At 70.4% G+C, this 18,363-nt stretch overlaps 6 protein-coding genes across 6 annotated transcripts; all 6 read right to left on the reverse strand.

The window, feature by feature from the left end:
- Window positions 1–261: 261 nt before the first annotated feature.
- Window positions 262–1,530, reverse strand: LOC134758002 (double homeobox protein 4-like protein 4). The gene has a single exon (XM_063703520.1). It carries the CDS (start codon window positions 1,528–1,530, stop codon window positions 262–264), a length of 1,269 nt encoding a protein of 422 aa, XP_063559590.1.
- Window positions 1,531–3,569: 2,039 nt separating this feature from the next.
- LOC134758003 (double homeobox protein 4-like protein 4) lies at window positions 3,570–4,838 on the reverse strand. The gene has a single exon (XM_063703521.1). The coding sequence runs from the start codon at window positions 4,836–4,838 to the stop codon at window positions 3,570–3,572; it is 1,269 nt and encodes a 422-aa protein (XP_063559591.1).
- Window positions 4,839–6,877: 2,039 nt separating this feature from the next.
- On the reverse strand, window positions 6,878–8,221 carry LOC134758004 (double homeobox protein 4-like protein 4). Its single transcript, XM_063703522.1, has one exon. The coding sequence runs from the start codon at window positions 8,144–8,146 to the stop codon at window positions 6,878–6,880; it is 1,269 nt and encodes a 422-aa protein (XP_063559592.1). The 5' UTR covers window positions 8,147–8,221.
- A 1,964-nt stretch (window positions 8,222–10,185) lies between these two features.
- LOC134758005 (double homeobox protein 4-like protein 4) lies at window positions 10,186–11,529 on the reverse strand. Its single transcript, XM_063703523.1, has one exon. The coding sequence runs from the start codon at window positions 11,452–11,454 to the stop codon at window positions 10,186–10,188; it is 1,269 nt and encodes a 422-aa protein (XP_063559593.1). The 5' UTR covers window positions 11,455–11,529.
- A 1,964-nt stretch (window positions 11,530–13,493) lies between these two features.
- On the reverse strand, window positions 13,494–14,837 carry LOC134758006 (double homeobox protein 4-like protein 4). The gene has a single exon (XM_063703524.1). The coding sequence runs from the start codon at window positions 14,760–14,762 to the stop codon at window positions 13,494–13,496; it is 1,269 nt and encodes a 422-aa protein (XP_063559594.1). The 5' UTR covers window positions 14,763–14,837.
- Window positions 14,838–16,801: 1,964 nt separating this feature from the next.
- Window positions 16,802–18,145, reverse strand: LOC134758007 (double homeobox protein 4-like protein 4). Its single transcript, XM_063703525.1, has one exon. It carries the CDS (start codon window positions 18,068–18,070, stop codon window positions 16,802–16,804), a length of 1,269 nt encoding a protein of 422 aa, XP_063559595.1. The 5' UTR covers window positions 18,071–18,145.
- Between the last annotated feature and the right edge of the window lie 218 nt (window positions 18,146–18,363).

Raw genomic sequence — 18,363 nt, forward strand, 5'->3', positions numbered from 1 at the left:
CAGTAGGCGGCCCACCTGCTGCTACCTGGGCCGGCTCTGGGATCCCCGGGATGCCCAGGAAAGAATGGCAGTTCTCTGCTGTGTGGAGTCTCTCGCCGGGCCTAGACCTAGAAGGCAGGAATCCCAGGCGGGTCAGCCCGGCGGGGAAGACACGCCGCTCCACGCCCAGCCAGGTGTTCCCCGCGAAAGAGAGGCCACCGCCCTGCCCCGACCCGACCCGACCCAACCCGACCCGACCCGACCCCGTCCCAACCCCGCGTCCTAAAGCTCCTCCAGCAGAGCCCGGTATTCTTCCTCGCTGAGGGGTGCTTCCAGCGAGGCGGCCTCTTCCAAGGCCTCCAGCTCCCCCGGGGCCTCCGTTTCTAGGAAAGGTTGCGCCCGCTGCAGAAACTCCGGGCTCGCCAGGAGCTCATCCAGCAGCAGGCCGGAGGGGAGTGCAGACGAGCGCCCCGGCTCCTGGAGCGCCTGGGAGGGCGCCCGGATGCCTTGCATCTGCCCCTGCCGCGCGGAGGCCTCCGGGGGCGCGGGCTGGGGAGGTGGAGCTGCCCCGGCTTGGGGTTCCCACGCCGCCCCGGCGACCTGGGGACCCCGGCCCCAGCCCCACCACGGACTCCCCTGGGACGTGGGTGGCGCAAGCACACCTTGGCCCTGTGGCCCCGCTTGAGCGGGCCCAGGCTGTCCCACCGCGCAAGGGCCCGGCGGGCCGTCGCGCTGCGGGTCCCGGTCCTCCCGGCATTTGCCCGGCTGCGGAGGCCACCGAGGAGTCTGAGGGTGGGAGAGCGCCCCTTCCGGAGGAGCCGGGGCAGCGTAGGCAAAATCCCCGCGTGCCGGGGCAGGTTGGGAGATCCCCTCTGCCGGCGCGGCCTGGCTGGGCTGGAGCACGGGGACGGCCCTCGCTCCCTGGCTCACGAAAGCCCCCTGTGGGAGGGCCCCAGGCGCGCAGGGCACGTGGGGTGCGGGAAGCCCCGTTCCCCACGCCCCGGTGTGGGCGAAGGCGACCCACGAGGGAGCAGGGTGACACCCGCCGGGGGCCGCGTCGCACAGGCCGCCTGCGTGCGCGGGCGCCCTGCCACCCTGTCCCGGGTGCCTGGCCCTTCGATTCTGAAACCAGATCTGAATCCTGGACTCCGGGAGGCCCGTCTCTCTGGCCAGCTCTTCCCTGGCGGCGATGCCTGGAAAGCGATCCTTCTCAAAGGCTCGGAGGAGCAGGGCGGTCTGGGATCCGGTGACGGCGGTCCGCTTTCGCCTGCCTTCTTGCGGGCCGCGTCTCCCGGGCCAGGGCCGAGATTCCCGCCGGTGCTGCCTCAGCTGGCGTGACCTCTCATTCTGAAACCAAATCTGGACCCTGGGCTCCGGAATGCCGATAGCCTGGGCCAGCCGTTCTCTGGTGGCGATGCCCGGGTACGGGTTCCGCTCAAAGCAGGCTCGCAGGGCCTCGCTTTGGCTCGGGGTCCAAACGAGTCTCCTTCGCCGTCCTCGTCCTCGGGCTTCCGCGGGGAGGGTGCTGTCCGAAGGTGTCGGGAGGGCCATCGCGGGGAGCCCCGGCCGGAATTTCACGGACAGACACGGGCAGAGAGAGGCCGGCGGGCTCCCGTGCACCTCACTGTGCACTGCGGCAGGTGCAGCCAGACTGTGCACTGCGGCAGGTGCAGCCAGGAAGCCGGCCCAGACAGCCAGCCAGCGGCTCTTATAAAGGCCCACAGGCAGGCAGGCTCCACCCCTTCATGAAGGGCGGTGAGCCCTGGGACAGCACGCCGCCCCCCGCCCCCCAGGAAGGGCCCCAGGGCGTTGAGGCCAGGGTCGGGGTGGGGGGGTTTGAGGTGGGGCGGGGGAGGGCGTGGTGATGGTGGTGGTGGTGGGGCCGGAGAGACGAAGCGGAAGGGGGAGAGGGGGAAGGGGTGAGGGGGGCGCGTTTCGGGGGCTGGCTCTCCCGACCTCTCCACGAATCCCGCGGGAACTGGAAGCCGCTCTCTGGGCTCCCGCGCGTCTTCAGCAGGGAGAAACCAGCCTGGAAGGGTGGAGGGGAGTGTGGAAATGAACCTCCGTGGGAGTCTTGAGCTTTCCAGGCCCTCTCTCCGTGAAGGAGGCAATGCCCGTGGGTGTCGCCGTTGCCGGGACAGTCTCACACACGCAGGCGTGTGGCTCTGGTTCATCTCCACGTAGAAGACCAGAGCGAGACCCCAGAGAGAAGATACATCCCCGGCGCGATGGCCTGACGATGGATTCCTGTGTCCGGCAACATGGGGAGGCTGCAGTGTGGCCGGTTTGGAAACTGGCAAGGAGAGCGAAGGCGCCATGCCGGTCTTCCACCCTTCCCTGGGATGTTTCTGGGTGCCCGCAGAGCTCCGGGAGCAAACAGTCAGCACGGCCAGCCTTTCGGGGGCCCGAGAGACGTGAGCAACAGGCCCCCTTGCAGAGGGCAAAGCAACGTGGAATCCAAAATCACGCCTCAGTCGTCCTGAGTGTGGCTCCTCCGTGGTCGGGGCTGTCGGCCTCGCGCTCCGTTGCAGGGCTCAGCCTGGGGATGTGCGGTCTGTGCACCAGGCGGTTGAAAACCCGACGGCAACCCGAGTCCCGGTCTTTTGTCTCTGAGGAAACCGCCCACTCCTTGGGCCACGGAATCGGGGCGAATGAGTGCCCCGCCGGCCGACGCGGCGGCGGCTGTGGGCCCAGCCCTCAGCCGACGCCGGGCGCTTACCGTTTTCCCGGAGCGCGGGGGTCCCGTCGCTCCCGGAGGCCGAAGGCCGCTTTTGCTCTCTGCCTTCCTCCCTCTGTCCCTGGCTCCCTGCCGCCCGCCCCCTGTCCCTGCGTCGCTCTGTCTTTCCCTCCGTTCCTCACTGCCTCCCTCTCTCCCACCCTCCCTCCCTCCCTCCTAACGTCCCTCCGCCCATCCTTCCGCCCCTCTAGGTCTCCCGTTCCTCTCTCCATCTCTGCCCGCCTTCCCTCCCGCCTGGAACGGTCAGCGTCCCCGGCGTGCGCGGGGCCTGCGGTCGGCGTTCCGCCGGCAGGCGCTCCACGGTGGCAGCTGGGAGGCTGCAGGGGCACGGACGGGCGAGCGACGGTGGAGCGGAGGCGCAGAGGAGGCGAGCCGCGGGAGGGATGGCAGGCCTGGGCGCTGCGCGGGCCCGGTGTTTGGCGGGACGGGGGTCTCCACCCAGCCCAGGGGAGGACGCATTTTCCGGGGGTGGGGGGTGGGGGTGGGGGTGGGGAGGGGGTGGTCGGGCGTGGGTGGGGTGCTGGAAAGCCGTGAGAGCTCTGCCCGGGCTGCTCCCACAGCCTAGGCGGCTGCCCGCAAACCCGCGCGTGCGCAGTAGGCGGCCCACCTGCTGCTACCTGGGCCGGCTCTGGGATCCCCGGGATGCCCAGGAAAGAATGGCAGTTCTCTGCTGTGTGGAGTCTCTCGCCGGGCCTAGACCTAGAAGGCAGGAATCCCAGGCGGGTCAGCCCGGCGGGGAAGACACGCCGCTCCACGCCCAGCCAGGTGTTCCCCGCGAAAGAGAGGCCACCGCCCTGCCCCGACCCGACCCGACCCAACCCGACCCGACCCGACCCCGTCCCAACCCCGCGTCCTAAAGCTCCTCCAGCAGAGCCCGGTATTCTTCCTCGCTGAGGGGTGCTTCCAGCGAGGCGGCCTCTTCCAAGGCCTCCAGCTCCCCCGGGGCCTCCGTTTCTAGGAAAGGTTGCGCCCGCTGCAGAAACTCCGGGCTCGCCAGGAGCTCATCCAGCAGCAGGCCGGAGGGGAGTGCAGACGAGCGCCCCGGCTCCTGGAGCGCCTGGGAGGGCGCCCGGATGCCTTGCATCTGCCCCTGCCGCGCGGAGGCCTCCGGGGGCGCGGGCTGGGGAGGTGGAGCTGCCCCGGCTTGGGGTTCCCACGCCGCCCCGGCGACCTGGGGACCCCGGCCCCAGCCCCACCACGGACTCCCCTGGGACGTGGGTGGCGCAAGCACACCTTGGCCCTGTGGCCCCGCTTGAGCGGGCCCAGGCTGTCCCACCGCGCAAGGGCCCGGCGGGCCGTCGCGCTGCGGGTCCCGGTCCTCCCGGCATTTGCCCGGCTGCGGAGGCCACCGAGGAGTCTGAGGGTGGGAGAGCGCCCCTTCCGGAGGAGCCGGGGCAGCGTAGGCAAAATCCCCGCGTGCCGGGGCAGGTTGGGAGATCCCCTCTGCCGGCGCGGCCTGGCTGGGCTGGAGCACGGGGACGGCCCTCGCTCCCTGGCTCACGAAAGCCCCCTGTGGGAGGGCCCCAGGCGCGCAGGGCACGTGGGGTGCGGGAAGCCCCGTTCCCCACGCCCCGGTGTGGGCGAAGGCGACCCACGAGGGAGCAGGGTGACACCCGCCGGGGGCCGCGTCGCACAGGCCGCCTGCGTGCGCGGGCGCCCTGCCACCCTGTCCCGGGTGCCTGGCCCTTCGATTCTGAAACCAGATCTGAATCCTGGACTCCGGGAGGCCCGTCTCTCTGGCCAGCTCTTCCCTGGCGGCGATGCCTGGAAAGCGATCCTTCTCAAAGGCTCGGAGGAGCAGGGCGGTCTGGGATCCGGTGACGGCGGTCCGCTTTCGCCTGCCTTCTTGCGGGCCGCGTCTCCCGGGCCAGGGCCGAGATTCCCGCCGGTGCTGCCTCAGCTGGCGTGACCTCTCATTCTGAAACCAAATCTGGACCCTGGGCTCCGGAATGCCGATAGCCTGGGCCAGCCGTTCTCTGGTGGCGATGCCCGGGTACGGGTTCCGCTCAAAGCAGGCTCGCAGGGCCTCGCTTTGGCTCGGGGTCCAAACGAGTCTCCTTCGCCGTCCTCGTCCTCGGGCTTCCGCGGGGAGGGTGCTGTCCGAAGGTGTCGGGAGGGCCATCGCGGGGAGCCCCGGCCGGAATTTCACGGACGGACACGGGCAGAGAGAGGCCGGCGGGCTCCCGTGCACCTCACTGTGCACTGCGGCAGGTGCAGCCAGACTGTGCACTGCGGCAGGTGCAGCCAGGAAGCCGGCCCAGACAGCCAGCCAGCGGCTCTTATAAAGGCCCACAGGCAGGCAGGCTCCACCCCTTCATGAAGGGCGGTGAGCCCTGGGACAGCACGCCGCCCCCCGCCCCCCAGGAAGGGCCCCAGGGCGTTGAGGCCAGGGTCGGGGTGGGGGGGTTTGAGGTGGGGCGGGGGAGGGCGTGGTGATGGTGGTGGTGGTGGGGCCGGAGAGACGAAGCGGAAGGGGGAGAGGGGGAAGGGGTGAGGGGGGCGCATTTCGGGGGCTGGCTCTCCCGACCTCTCCACGAATCCCGCGGGAACTGGAAGCCGCTCTCTGGGCTCCCGCGCGTCTTCAGCAGGGAGAAACCAGCCTGGAAGGGTGGAGGGGAGTGTGGAAATGAACCTCCGTGGGAGTCTTGAGCTTTCCAGGCCCTCTCTCCGTGAAGGAGGCAATGCCCGTGGGTGTCGCCGTTGCCGGGACAGTCTCACACACGCAGGCGTGTGGCTCTGGTTCATCTCCACGTAGAAGACCAGAGCGAGACCCCAGAGAGAAGATACATCCCCGGCGCGATGGCCTGACGATGGATTCCTGTGTCCGGCAACATGGGGAGGCTGCAGTGTGGCCGGTTTGGAAACTGGCAAGGAGAGCGAAGGCGCCATGCCGGTCTTCCACCCTTCCCTGGGATGTTTCTGGGTGCCCGCAGAGCTCCGGGAGCAAACAGTCAGCACGGCCAGCCTTTCGGGGGCCCGAGAGACGTGAGCAACAGGCCCCCTTGCAGAGGGCAAAGCAACGTGGAATCCAAAATCACGCCTCAGTCGTCCTGAGTGTGGCTCCTCCGTGGTCGGGGCTGTCGGCCTCGCGCTCCGTTGCAGGGCTCAGCCTGGGGATGTGCGGTCTGTGCACCAGGCGGTTGAAAACCCGACGGCAACCCGAGTCCCGGTCTTTTGTCTCTGAGGAAACCGCCCACTCCTTGGGCCACGGAATCGGGGCGAATGAGTGCCCCGCCGGCCGACGCGGCGGCGGCTGTGGGCCCAGCCCTCAGCCGACGCCGGGCGCTTACCGTTTTCCCGGAGCGCGGGGGTCCCGTCGCTCCCGGAGGCCGAAGGCCGCTTTTGCTCTCTGCCTTCCTCCCTCTGTCCCTGGCTCCCTGCCGCCCGCCCCCTGTCCCTGCGTCGCTCTGTCTTTCCCTCCGTTCCTCACTGCCTCCCTCTCTCCCACCCTCCCTCCCTCCCTCCTAACGTCCCTCCGCCCATCCTTCCGCCCCTCTAGGTCTCCCGTTCCTCTCTCCATCTCTGCCCGCCTTCCCTCCCGCCTGGAACGGTCAGCGTCCCCGGCGTGCGCGGGGCCTGCGGTCGGCGTTCCGCCGGCAGGCGCTCCACGGTGGCAGCTGGGAGGCTGCAGGGGCACGGACGGGCGAGCGACGGTGGAGCGGAGGCGCAGAGGAGGCGAGCCGCGGGAGGGATGGCAGGCCTGGGCGCTGCGCGGGCCCGGTGTTTGGCGGGACGGGGGTCTCCACCCAGCCCAGGGGAGGACGCATTTTCCGGGGGTGGGGGGTGGGGGTGGGGGTGGGGAGGGGGTGGTCGGGCGTGGGTGGGGTGCTGGAAAGCCGTGAGAGCTCTGCCCGGGCTGCTCCCACAGCCTAGGCGGCTGCCCGCAAACCCGCGCGTGCGCAGTAGGCGGCCCACCTGCTGCTACCTGGGCCGGCTCTGGGATCCCCGGGATGCCCAGGAAAGAATGGCAGTTCTCTGCTGTGTGGAGTCTCTCGCCGGGCCTAGACCTAGAAGGCAGGAATCCCAGGCGGGTCAGCCCGGCGGGGAAGACACGCCGCTCCACGCCCAGCCAGGTGTTCCCCGCGAAAGAGAGGCCACCGCCCTGCCCCGACCCGACCCGACCCAACCCGACCCGACCCGACCCCGTCCCAACCCCGCGTCCTAAAGCTCCTCCAGCAGAGCCCGGTATTCTTCCTCGCTGAGGGGTGCTTCCAGCGAGGCGGCCTCTTCCAAGGCCTCCAGCTCCCCCGGGGCCTCCGTTTCTAGGAAAGGTTGCGCCCGCTGCAGAAACTCCGGGCTCGCCAGGAGCTCATCCAGCAGCAGGCCGGAGGGGAGTGCAGACGAGCGCCCCGGCTCCTGGAGCGCCTGGGAGGGCGCCCGGATGCCTTGCATCTGCCCCTGCCGCGCGGAGGCCTCCGGGGGCGCGGGCTGGGGAGGTGGAGCTGCCCCGGCTTGGGGTTCCCACGCCGCCCCGGCGACCTGGGGACCCCGGCCCCAGCCCCACCACGGACTCCCCTGGGACGTGGGTGGCGCAAGCACACCTTGGCCCTGTGGCCCCGCTTGAGCGGGCCCAGGCTGTCCCACCGCGCAAGGGCCCGGCGGGCCGTCGCGCTGCGGGTCCCGGTCCTCCCGGCATTTGCCCGGCTGCGGAGGCCACCGAGGAGTCTGAGGGTGGGAGAGCGCCCCTTCCGGAGGAGCCGGGGCAGCGTAGGCAAAATCCCCGCGTGCCGGGGCAGGTTGGGAGATCCCCTCTGCCGGCGCGGCCTGGCTGGGCTGGAGCACGGGGACGGCCCTCGCTCCCTGGCTCACGAAAGCCCCCTGTGGGAGGGCCCCAGGCGCGCAGGGCACGTGGGGTGCGGGAAGCCCCGTTCCCCACGCCCCGGTGTGGGCGAAGGCGACCCACGAGGGAGCAGGGTGACACCCGCCGGGGGCCGCGTCGCACAGGCCGCCTGCGTGCGCGGGCGCCCTGCCACCCTGTCCCGGGTGCCTGGCCCTTCGATTCTGAAACCAGATCTGAATCCTGGACTCCGGGAGGCCCGTCTCTCTGGCCAGCTCTTCCCTGGCGGCGATGCCTGGAAAGCGATCCTTCTCAAAGGCTCGGAGGAGCAGGGCGGTCTGGGATCCGGTGACGGCGGTCCGCTTTCGCCTGCCTTCTTGCGGGCCGCGTCTCCCGGGCCAGGGCCGAGATTCCCGCCGGTGCTGCCTCAGCTGGCGTGACCTCTCATTCTGAAACCAAATCTGGACCCTGGGCTCCGGAATGCCGATAGCCTGGGCCAGCCGTTCTCTGGTGGCGATGCCCGGGTACGGGTTCCGCTCAAAGCAGGCTCGCAGGGCCTCGCTTTGGCTCGGGGTCCAAACGAGTCTCCTTCGCCGTCCTCGTCCTCGGGCTTCCGCGGGGAGGGTGCTGTCCGAAGGTGTCGGGAGGGCCATCGCGGGGAGCCCCGGCCGGAATTTCACGGACGGACACGGGCAGAGAGAGGCCGGCGGGCTCCCGTGCACCTCACTGTGCACTGCGGCAGGTGCAGCCAGACTGTGCACTGCGGCAGGTGCAGCCAGGAAGCCGGCCCAGACAGCCAGCCAGCGGCTCTTATAAAGGCCCACAGGCAGGCAGGCTCCACCCCTTCATGAAGGGCGGTGAGCCCTGGGACAGCACGCCGCCCCCCGCCCCCCAGGAAGGGCCCCAGGGCGTTGAGGCCAGGGTCGGGGTGGGGGGGTTTGAGGTGGGGCGGGGGAGGGCGTGGTGATGGTGGTGGTGGTGGGGCCGGAGAGACGAAGCGGAAGGGGGAGAGGGGGAAGGGGTGAGGGGGGCGCGTTTCGGGGGCTGGCTCTCCCGACCTCTCCACGAATCCCGCGGGAACTGGAAGCCGCTCTCTGGGCTCCCGCGCGTCTTCAGCAGGGAGAAACCAGCCTGGAAGGGTGGAGGGGAGTGTGGAAATGAACCTCCGTGGGAGTCTTGAGCTTTCCAGGCCCTCTCTCCGTGAAGGAGGCAATGCCCGTGGGTGTCGCCGTTGCCGGGACAGTCTCACACACGCAGGCGTGTGGCTCTGGTTCATCTCCACGTAGAAGACCAGAGCGAGACCCCAGAGAGAAGATACATCCCCGGCGCGATGGCCTGACGATGGATTCCTGTGTCCGGCAACATGGGGAGGCTGCAGTGTGGCCGGTTTGGAAACTGGCAAGGAGAGCGAAGGCGCCATGCCGGTCTTCCACCCTTCCCTGGGATGTTTCTGGGTGCCCGCAGAGCTCCGGGAGCAAACAGTCAGCACGGCCAGCCTTTCGGGGGCCCGAGAGACGTGAGCAACAGGCCCCCTTGCAGAGGGCAAAGCAACGTGGAATCCAAAATCACGCCTCAGTCGTCCTGAGTGTGGCTCCTCCGTGGTCGGGGCTGTCGGCCTCGCGCTCCGTTGCAGGGCTCAGCCTGGGGATGTGCGGTCTGTGCACCAGGCGGTTGAAAACCCGACGGCAACCCGAGTCCCGGTCTTTTGTCTCTGAGGAAACCGCCCACTCCTTGGGCCACGGAATCGGGGCGAATGAGTGCCCCGCCGGCCGACGCGGCGGCGGCTGTGGGCCCAGCCCTCAGCCGACGCCGGGCGCTTACCGTTTTCCCGGAGCGCGGGGGTCCCGTCGCTCCCGGAGGCCGAAGGCCGCTTTTGCTCTCTGCCTTCCTCCCTCTGTCCCTGGCTCCCTGCCGCCCGCCCCCTGTCCCTGCGTCGCTCTGTCTTTCCCTCCGTTCCTCACTGCCTCCCTCTCTCCCACCCTCCCTCCCTCCCTCCTAACGTCCCTCCGCCCATCCTTCCGCCCCTCTAGGTCTCCCGTTCCTCTCTCCATCTCTGCCCGCCTTCCCTCCCGCCTGGAACGGTCAGCGTCCCCGGCGTGCGCGGGGCCTGCGGTCGGCGTTCCGCCGGCAGGCGCTCCACGGTGGCAGCTGGGAGGCTGCAGGGGCACGGACGGGCGAGCGACGGTGGAGCGGAGGCGCAGAGGAGGCGAGCCGCGGGAGGGATGGCAGGCCTGGGCGCTGCGCGGGCCCGGTGTTTGGCGGGACGGGGGTCTCCACCCAGCCCAGGGGAGGACGCATTTTCCGGGGGTGGGGGGTGGGGGTGGGGGTGGGGAGGGGGTGGTCGGGCGTGGGTGGGGTGCTGGAAAGCCGTGAGAGCTCTGCCCGGGCTGCTCCCACAGCCTAGGCGGCTGCCCGCAAACCCGCGCGTGCGCAGTAGGCGGCCCACCTGCTGCTACCTGGGCCGGCTCTGGGATCCCCGGGATGCCCAGGAAAGAATGGCAGTTCTCTGCTGTGTGGAGTCTCTCGCCGGGCCTAGACCTAGAAGGCAGGAATCCCAGGCGGGTCAGCCCGGCGGGGAAGACACGCCGCTCCACGCCCAGCCAGGTGTTCCCCGCGAAAGAGAGGCCACCGCCCTGCCCCGACCCGACCCGACCCAACCCGACCCGACCCGACCCCGTCCCAACCCCGCGTCCTAAAGCTCCTCCAGCAGAGCCCGGTATTCTTCCTCGCTGAGGGGTGCTTCCAGCGAGGCGGCCTCTTCCAAGGCCTCCAGCTCCCCCGGGGCCTCCGTTTCTAGGAAAGGTTGCGCCCGCTGCAGAAACTCCGGGCTCGCCAGGAGCTCATCCAGCAGCAGGCCGGAGGGGAGTGCAGACGAGCGCCCCGGCTCCTGGAGCGCCTGGGAGGGCGCCCGGATGCCTTGCATCTGCCCCTGCCGCGCGGAGGCCTCCGGGGGCGCGGGCTGGGGAGGTGGAGCTGCCCCGGCTTGGGGTTCCCACGCCGCCCCGGCGACCTGGGGACCCCGGCCCCAGCCCCACCACGGACTCCCCTGGGACGTGGGTGGCGCAAGCACACCTTGGCCCTGTGGCCCCGCTTGAGCGGGCCCAGGCTGTCCCACCGCGCAAGGGCCCGGCGGGCCGTCGCGCTGCGGGTCCCGGTCCTCCCGGCATTTGCCCGGCTGCGGAGGCCACCGAGGAGTCTGAGGGTGGGAGAGCGCCCCTTCCGGAGGAGCCGGGGCAGCGTAGGCAAAATCCCCGCGTGCCGGGGCAGGTTGGGAGATCCCCTCTGCCGGCGCGGCCTGGCTGGGCTGGAGCACGGGGACGGCCCTCGCTCCCTGGCTCACGAAAGCCCCCTGTGGGAGGGCCCCAGGCGCGCAGGGCACGTGGGGTGCGGGAAGCCCCGTTCCCCACGCCCCGGTGTGGGCGAAGGCGACCCACGAGGGAGCAGGGTGACACCCGCCGGGGGCCGCGTCGCACAGGCCGCCTGCGTGCGCGGGCGCCCTGCCACCCTGTCCCGGGTGCCTGGCCCTTCGATTCTGAAACCAGATCTGAATCCTGGACTCCGGGAGGCCCGTCTCTCTGGCCAGCTCTTCCCTGGCGGCGATGCCTGGAAAGCGATCCTTCTCAAAGGCTCGGAGGAGCAGGGCGGTCTGGGATCCGGTGACGGCGGTCCGCTTTCGCCTGCCTTCTTGCGGGCCGCGTCTCCCGGGCCAGGGCCGAGATTCCCGCCGGTGCTGCCTCAGCTGGCGTGACCTCTCATTCTGAAACCAAATCTGGACCCTGGGCTCCGGAATGCCGATAGCCTGGGCCAGCCGTTCTCTGGTGGCGATGCCCGGGTACGGGTTCCGCTCAAAGCAGGCTCGCAGGGCCTCGCTTTGGCTCGGGGTCCAAACGAGTCTCCTTCGCCGTCCTCGTCCTCGGGCTTCCGCGGGGAGGGTGCTGTCCGAAGGTGTCGGGAGGGCCATCGCGGGGAGCCCCGGCCGGAATTTCACGGACGGACACGGGCAGAGAGAGGCCGGCGGGCTCCCGTGCACCTCACTGTGCACTGCGGCAGGTGCAGCCAGACTGTGCACTGCGGCAGGTGCAGCCAGGAAGCCGGCCCAGACAGCCAGCCAGCGGCTCTTATAAAGGCCCACAGGCAGGCAGGCTCCACCCCTTCATGAAGGGCGGTGAGCCCTGGGACAGCACGCCGCCCCCCGCCCCCCAGGAAGGGCCCCAGGGCGTTGAGGCCAGGGTCGGGGTGGGGGGGTTTGAGGTGGGGCGGGGGAGGGCGTGGTGATGGTGGTGGTGGTGGGGCCGGAGAGACGAAGCGGAAGGGGGAGAGGGGGAAGGGGTGAGGGGGGCGCGTTTCGGGGGCTGGCTCTCCCGACCTCTCCACGAATCCCGCGGGAACTGGAAGCCGCTCTCTGGGCTCCCGCGCGTCTTCAGCAGGGAGAAACCAGCCTGGAAGGGTGGAGGGGAGTGTGGAAATGAACCTCCGTGGGAGTCTTGAGCTTTCCAGGCCCTCTCTCCGTGAAGGAGGCAATGCCCGTGGGTGTCGCCGTTGCCGGGACAGTCTCACACACGCAGGCGTGTGGCTCTGGTTCATCTCCACGTAGAAGACCAGAGCGAGACCCCAGAGAGAAGATACATCCCCGGCGCGATGGCCTGACGATGGATTCCTGTGTCCGGCAACATGGGGAGGCTGCAGTGTGGCCGGTTTGGAAACTGGCAAGGAGAGCGAAGGCGCCATGCCGGTCTTCCACCCTTCCCTGGGATGTTTCTGGGTGCCCGCAGAGCTCCGGGAGCAAACAGTCAGCACGGCCAGCCTTTCGGGGGCCCGAGAGACGTGAGCAACAGGCCCCCTTGCAGAGGGCAAAGCAACGTGGAATCCAAAATCACGCCTCAGTCGTCCTGAGTGTGGCTCCTCCGTGGTCGGGGCTGTCGGCCTCGCGCTCCGTTGCAGGGCTCAGCCTGGGGATGTGCGGTCTGTGCACCAGGCGGTTGAAAACCCGACGGCAACCCGAGTCCCGGTCTTTTGTCTCTGAGGAAACCGCCCACTCCTTGGGCCACGGAATCGGGGCGAATGAGTGCCCCGCCGGCCGACGCGGCGGCGGCTGTGGGCCCAGCCCTCAGCCGACGCCGGGCGCTTACCGTTTTCCCGGAGCGCGGGGGTCCCGTCGCTCCCGGAGGCCGAAGGCCGCTTTTGCTCTCTGCCTTCCTCCCTCTGTCCCTGGCTCCCTGCCGCCCGCCCCCTGTCCCTGCGTCGCTCTGTCTTTCCCTCCGTTCCTCACTGCCTCCCTCTCTCCCACCCTCCCTCCCTCCCTCCTAACGTCCCTCCGCCCATCCTTCCGCCCCTCTAGGTCTCCCGTTCCTCTCTCCATCTCTGCCCGCCTTCCCTCCCGCCTGGAACGGTCAGCGTCCCCGGCGTGCGCGGGGCCTGCGGTCGGCGTTCCGCCGGCAGGCGCTCCACGGTGGCAGCTGGGAGGCTGCAGGGGCACGGACGGGCGAGCGACGGTGGAGCGGAGGCGCAGAGGAGGCGAGCCGCGGGAGGGATGGCAGGCCTGGGCGCTGCGCGGGCCCGGTGTTTGGCGGGACGGGGGTCTCCACCCAGCCCAGGGGAGGACGCATTTTCCGGGGGTGGGGGGTGGGGGTGGGGGTGGGGAGGGGGTGGTCGGGCGTGGGTGGGGTGCTGGAAAGCCGTGAGAGCTCTGCCCGGGCTGCTCCCACAGCCTAGGCGGCTGCCCGCAAACCCGCGCGTGCGCAGTAGGCGGCCCACCTGCTGCTACCTGGGCCGGCTCTGGGATCCCCGGGATGCCCAGGAAAGAATGGCAGTTCTCTGCTGTGTGGAGTCTCTCGCCGGGCCTAGACCTAGAAGGCAGGAATCCCAGGCGGGTCAGCCCGGCGGGGAAGACACGCCGCTCCACGCCCAGCCAGGTGTTCCCCGCGAAAGAGAGGCCACCGCCCTGCCCCGACCCGACCCGACCCAACCCGACCCGACCCGACCCCGTCCCAACCCCGCGTCCTAAAGCTCCTCCAGCAGAGCCCGGTATTCTTCCTCGCTGAGGGGTGCTTCCAGCGAGGCGGCCTCTTCCAAGGCCTCCAGCTCCCCCGGGGCCTCCGTTTCTAGGAAAGGTTGCGCCCGCTGCAGAAACTCCGGGCTCGCCAGGAGCTCATCCAGCAGCAGGCCGGAGGGGAGTGCAGACGAGCGCCCCGGCTCCTGGAGCGCCTGGGAGGGCGCCCGGATGCCTTGCATCTGCCCCTGCCGCGCGGAGGCCTCCGGGGGCGCGGGCTGGGGAGGTGGAGCTGCCCCGGCTTGGGGTTCCCACGCCGCCCCGGCGACCTGGGGACCCCGGCCCCAGCCCCACCACGGACTCCCCTGGGACGTGGGTGGCGCAAGCACACCTTGGCCCTGTGGCCCCGCTTGAGCGGGCCCAGGCTGTCCCACCGCGCAAGGGCCCGGCGGGCCGTCGCGCTGCGGGTCCCGGTCCTCCCGGCATTTGCCCGGCTGCGGAGGCCACCGAGGAGTCTGAGGGTGGGAGAGCGCCCCTTCCGGAGGAGCCGGGGCAGCGTAGGCAAAATCCCCGCGTGCCGGGGCAGGTTGGGAGATCCCCTCTGCCGGCGCGGCCTGGCTGGGCTGGAGCACGGGGACGGCCCTCGCTCCCTGGCTCACGAAAGCCCCCTGTGGGAGGGCCCCAGGCGCGCAGGGCACGTGGGGTGCGGGAAGCCCCGTTCCCCACGCCCCGGTGTGGGCGAAGGCGACCCACGAGGGAGCAGGGTGACACCCGCCGGGGGCCGCGTCGCACAGGCCGCCTGCGTGCGCGGGCGCCCTGCCACCCTGTCCCGGGTGCCTGGCCCTTCGATTCTGAAACCAGATCTGAATCCTGGACTCCGGGAGGCCCGTCTCTCTGGCCAGCTCTTCCCTGGCGGCGATGCCTGGAAAGCGATCCTTCTCAAAGGCTCGGAGGAGCAGGGCGGTCTGGGATCCGGTGACGGCGGTCCGCTTTCGCCTGCCTTCTTGCGGGCCGCGTCTCCCGGGCCAGGGCCGAGATTCCCGCCGGTGCTGCCTCAGCTGGCGTGACCTCTCATTCTGAAACCAAATCTGGACCCTGGGCTCCGGAATGCCGATAGCCTGGGCCAGCCGTTCTCTGGTGGCGATGCCCGGGTACGGGTTCCGCTCAAAGCAGGCTCGCAGGGCCTCGCTTTGGCTCGGGGTCCAAACGAGTCTCCTTCGCCGTCCTCGTCCTCGGGCTTCCGCGGGGAGGGTGCTGTCCGAAGGTGTCGGGAGGGCCATCGCGGGGAGCCCCGGCCGGAATTTCACGGACGGACACGGGCAGAGAGAGGCCGGCGGGCTCCCGTGCACCTCACTGTGCACTGCGGCAGGTGCAGCCAGACTGTGCACTGCGGCAGGTGCAGCCAGGAAGCCGGCCCAGACAGCCAGCCAGCGGCTCTTATAAAGGCCCACAGGCAGGCAGGCTCCACCCCTTCATGAAGGGCGGTGAGCCCTGGGACAGCACGCCGCCCCCCGCCCCCCAGGAAGGGCCCCAGGGCGTTGAGGCCAGGGTCGGGGTGGGGGGGTTTGAGGTGGGGCGGGGGAGGGCGTGGTGATGGTGGTGGTGGTGGGGCCGGAGAGACGAAGCGGAAGGGGGAGAGGGGGAAGGGGTGAGGGGGGCGCGTTTCGGGGGCTGGCTCTCCCGACCTCTCCACGAATCCCGCGGGAACTGGAAGCCGCTCTCTGGGCTCCCGCGCGTCTTCAGCAGGGAGAAACCAGCCTGGAAGGGTGGAGGGGAGTGTGGAAATGAACCTCCGTGGGAGTCTTGAGCTTTCCAGGCCCTCTCTCCGTGAAGGAGGCAATGCCCGTGGGTGTCGCCGTTGCCGGGACAGTCTCACACACGCAGGCGTGTGGCTCTGGTTCATCTCCACGTAGAAGACCAGAGCGAGACCCCAGAGAGAAGATACATCCCCGGCGCGATGGCCTGACGATGGATTCCTGTGTCCGGCAACATGGGGAGGCTGCAGTGTGGCCGGTTTGGAAACTGGCAAGGAGAGCGAAGGCGCCATGCCGGTCTTCCACCCTTCCCTGGGATGTTTCTGGGTGCCCGCAGAGCTCCGGGAGCAAACAGTCAGCACGGCCAGCCTTTCGGGGGCCCGAGAGACGTGAGCAACAGGCCCCCTTGCAGAGGGCAAAGCAACGTGGAATCCAAAATCACGCCTCAGTCGTCCTGAGTGTGGCTCCTCCGTGGTCGGGGCTGTCGGCCTCGCGCTCCGTTGCAGGGCTCAGCCTGGGGATGTGCGGTCTGTGCACCAGGCGGTTGAAAACCCGACGGCAACCCGAGTCCCGGTCTTTTGTCTCTGAGGAAACCGCCCACTCCTTGGGCCACGGAATCGGGGCGAATGAGTGCCCCGCCGGCCGACGCGGCGGCGGCTGTGGGCCCAGCCCTCAGCCGACGCCGGGCGCTTACCGTTTTCCCGGAGCGCGGGGGTCCCGTCGCTCCCGGAGGCCGAAGGCCGCTTTTGCTCTCTGCCTTCCTCCCTCTGTCCCTGGCTCCCTGCCGCCCGCCCCCTGTCCCTGCGTCGCTCTGTCTTTCCCTCCGTTCCTCACTGCCTCCCTCTCTCCCACCCTCCCTCCCTCCCTCCTAACGTCCCTCCGCCCATCCTTCCGCCCCTCTAGGTCTCCCGTTCCTCTCTCCATCTCTGCCCGCCTTCCCTCCCGCCTGGAACGGTCAGCGTCCCCGGCGTGCGCGGGGCCTGCGGTCGGCGTTCCGCCGGCAGGCGCTCCACGGTGGCAGCTGGGAGGCTGCAGGGGCACGGACGGGCGAGCGACGGTGGAGCGGAGGCGCAGAGGAGGCGAGCCGCGGGAGGGATGGCAGGCCTGGGCGCTGCGCGGGCCCGGTGTTTGGCGGGACGGGGGTCTCCACCCAGCCCAGGGGAGGACGCATTTTCCGGGGGTGGGGGGTGGGGGTGGGGGTGGGGAGGGGGTGGTCGGGCGTGGGTGGGGTGCTGGAAAGCCGTGAGAGCTCTGCCCGGGCTGCTCCCACAGCCTAGGCGGCTGCCCGCAAACCCGCGCGTGCGCAGTAGGCGGCCCACCTGCTGCTACCTGGGCCGGCTCTGGGATCCCCGGGATGCCCAGGAAAGAATGGCAGTTCTCTGCTGTGTGGAGTCTCTCGCCGGGCCTAGACCTAGAAGGCAGGAATCCCAGGCGGGTCAGCCCGGCGGGGAAGACACGCCGCTCCACGCCCAGCCAGGTGTTCCCCGCGAAAGAGAGGCCACCGCCCTGCCCCGACCCGACCCGACCCAACCCGACCCGACCCGACCCCGTCCCAACCCCGCGTCCTAAAGCTCCTCCAGCAGAGCCCGGTATTCTTCCTCGCTGAGGGGTGCTTCCAGCGAGGCGGCCTCTTCCAAGGCCTCCAGCTCCCCCGGGGCCTCCGTTTCTAGGAAAGGTTGCGCCCGCTGCAGAAACTCCGGGCTCGCCAGGAGCTCATCCAGCAGCAGGCCGGAGGGGAGTGCAGACGAGCGCCCCGGCTCCTGGAGCGCCTGGGAGGGCGCCCGGATGCCTTGCATCTGCCCCTGCCGCGCGGAGGCCTCCGGGGGCGCGGGCTGGGGAGGTGGAGCTGCCCCGGCTTGGGGTTCCCACGCCGCCCCGGCGACCTGGGGACCCCGGCCCCAGCCCCACCACGGACTCCCCTGGGACGTGGGTGGCGCAAGCACACCTTGGCCCTGTGGCCCCGCTTGAGCGGGCCCAGGCTGTCCCACCGCGCAAGGGCCCGGCGGGCCGTCGCGCTGCGGGTCCCGGTCCTCCCGGCATTTGCCCGGCTGCGGAGGCCACCGAGGAGTCTGAGGGTGGGAGAGCGCCCCTTCCGGAGGAGCCGGGGCAGCGTAGGCAAAATCCCCGCGTGCCGGGGCAGGTTGGGAGATCCCCTCTGCCGGCGCGGCCTGGCTGGGCTGGAGCACGGGGACGGCCCTCGCTCCCTGGCTCACGAAAGCCCCCTGTGGGAGGGCCCCAGGCGCGCAGGGCACGTGGGGTGCGGGAAGCCCCGTTCCCCACGCCCCGGTGTGGGCGAAGGCGACCCACGAGGGAGCAGGGTGACACCCGCCGGGGGCCGCGTCGCACAGGCCGCCTGCGTGCGCGGGCGCCCTGCCACCCTGTCCCGGGTGCCTGGCCCTTCGATTCTGAAACCAGATCTGAATCCTGGACTCCGGGAGGCCCGTCTCTCTGGCCAGCTCTTCCCTGGCGGCGATGCCTGGAAAGCGATCCTTCTCAAAGGCTCGGAGGAGCAGGGCGGTCTGGGATCCGGTGACGGCGGTCCGCTTTCGCCTGCCTTCTTGCGGGCCGCGTCTCCCGGGCCAGGGCCGAGATTCCCGCCGGTGCTGCCTCAGCTGGCGTGACCTCTCATTCTGAAACCAAATCTGGACCCTGGGCTCCGGAATGCCGATAGCCTGGGCCAGCCGTTCTCTGGTGGCGATGCCCGGGTACGGGTTCCGCTCAAAGCAGGCTCGCAGGGCCTCGCTTTGGCTCGGGGTCCAAACGAGTCTCCTTCGCCGTCCTCGTCCTCGGGCTTCCGCGGGGAGGGTGCTGTCCGAAGGTGTCGGGAGGGCCATCGCGGGGAGCCCCGGCCGGAATTTCACGGACGGACACGGGCAGAGAGAGGCCGGCGGGCTCCCGTGCACCTCACTGTGCACTGCGGCAGGTGCAGCCAGACTGTGCACTGCGGCAGGTGCAGCCAGGAAGCCGGCCCAGACAGCCAGCCAGCGGCTCTTATAAAGGCCCACAGGCAGGCAGGCTCCACCCCTTCATGAAGGGCGGTGAGCCCTGGGACAGCACGCCGCCCCCCGCCCCCCAGGAAGGGCCCCAGGGCGTTGAGGCCAGGGTCGGGGTGGGGGGGTTTGAGGTG

The sequence above is a fragment of the Gorilla gorilla genome, chromosome 2, assembly GCF_029281585.2.
Source record: "Gorilla gorilla gorilla isolate KB3781 chromosome 2, NHGRI_mGorGor1-v2.1_pri, whole genome shotgun sequence".
NCBI lineage: Eukaryota > Metazoa > Chordata > Mammalia > Primates > Hominidae > Gorilla > Gorilla gorilla.

What these genes read in the sequence shown, in the direction of transcription:
- LOC134758002 (XM_063703520.1), bottom strand. Translation starts at nt 1,530, where the DNA reads ATGGCCCTCCCGACACCTTCGGACAGCACCCTCCCCGCGGAAGCCCGA.
- LOC134758003 (XM_063703521.1), bottom strand. Translation starts at nt 4,838, where the DNA reads ATGGCCCTCCCGACACCTTCGGACAGCACCCTCCCCGCGGAAGCCCGA.
- LOC134758004 (XM_063703522.1), bottom strand. Translation starts at nt 8,146, where the DNA reads ATGGCCCTCCCGACACCTTCGGACAGCACCCTCCCCGCGGAAGCCCGA.
- LOC134758005 (XM_063703523.1), bottom strand. Translation starts at nt 11,454, where the DNA reads ATGGCCCTCCCGACACCTTCGGACAGCACCCTCCCCGCGGAAGCCCGA.
- LOC134758006 (XM_063703524.1), bottom strand. Translation starts at nt 14,762, where the DNA reads ATGGCCCTCCCGACACCTTCGGACAGCACCCTCCCCGCGGAAGCCCGA.
- LOC134758007 (XM_063703525.1), bottom strand. Translation starts at nt 18,070, where the DNA reads ATGGCCCTCCCGACACCTTCGGACAGCACCCTCCCCGCGGAAGCCCGA.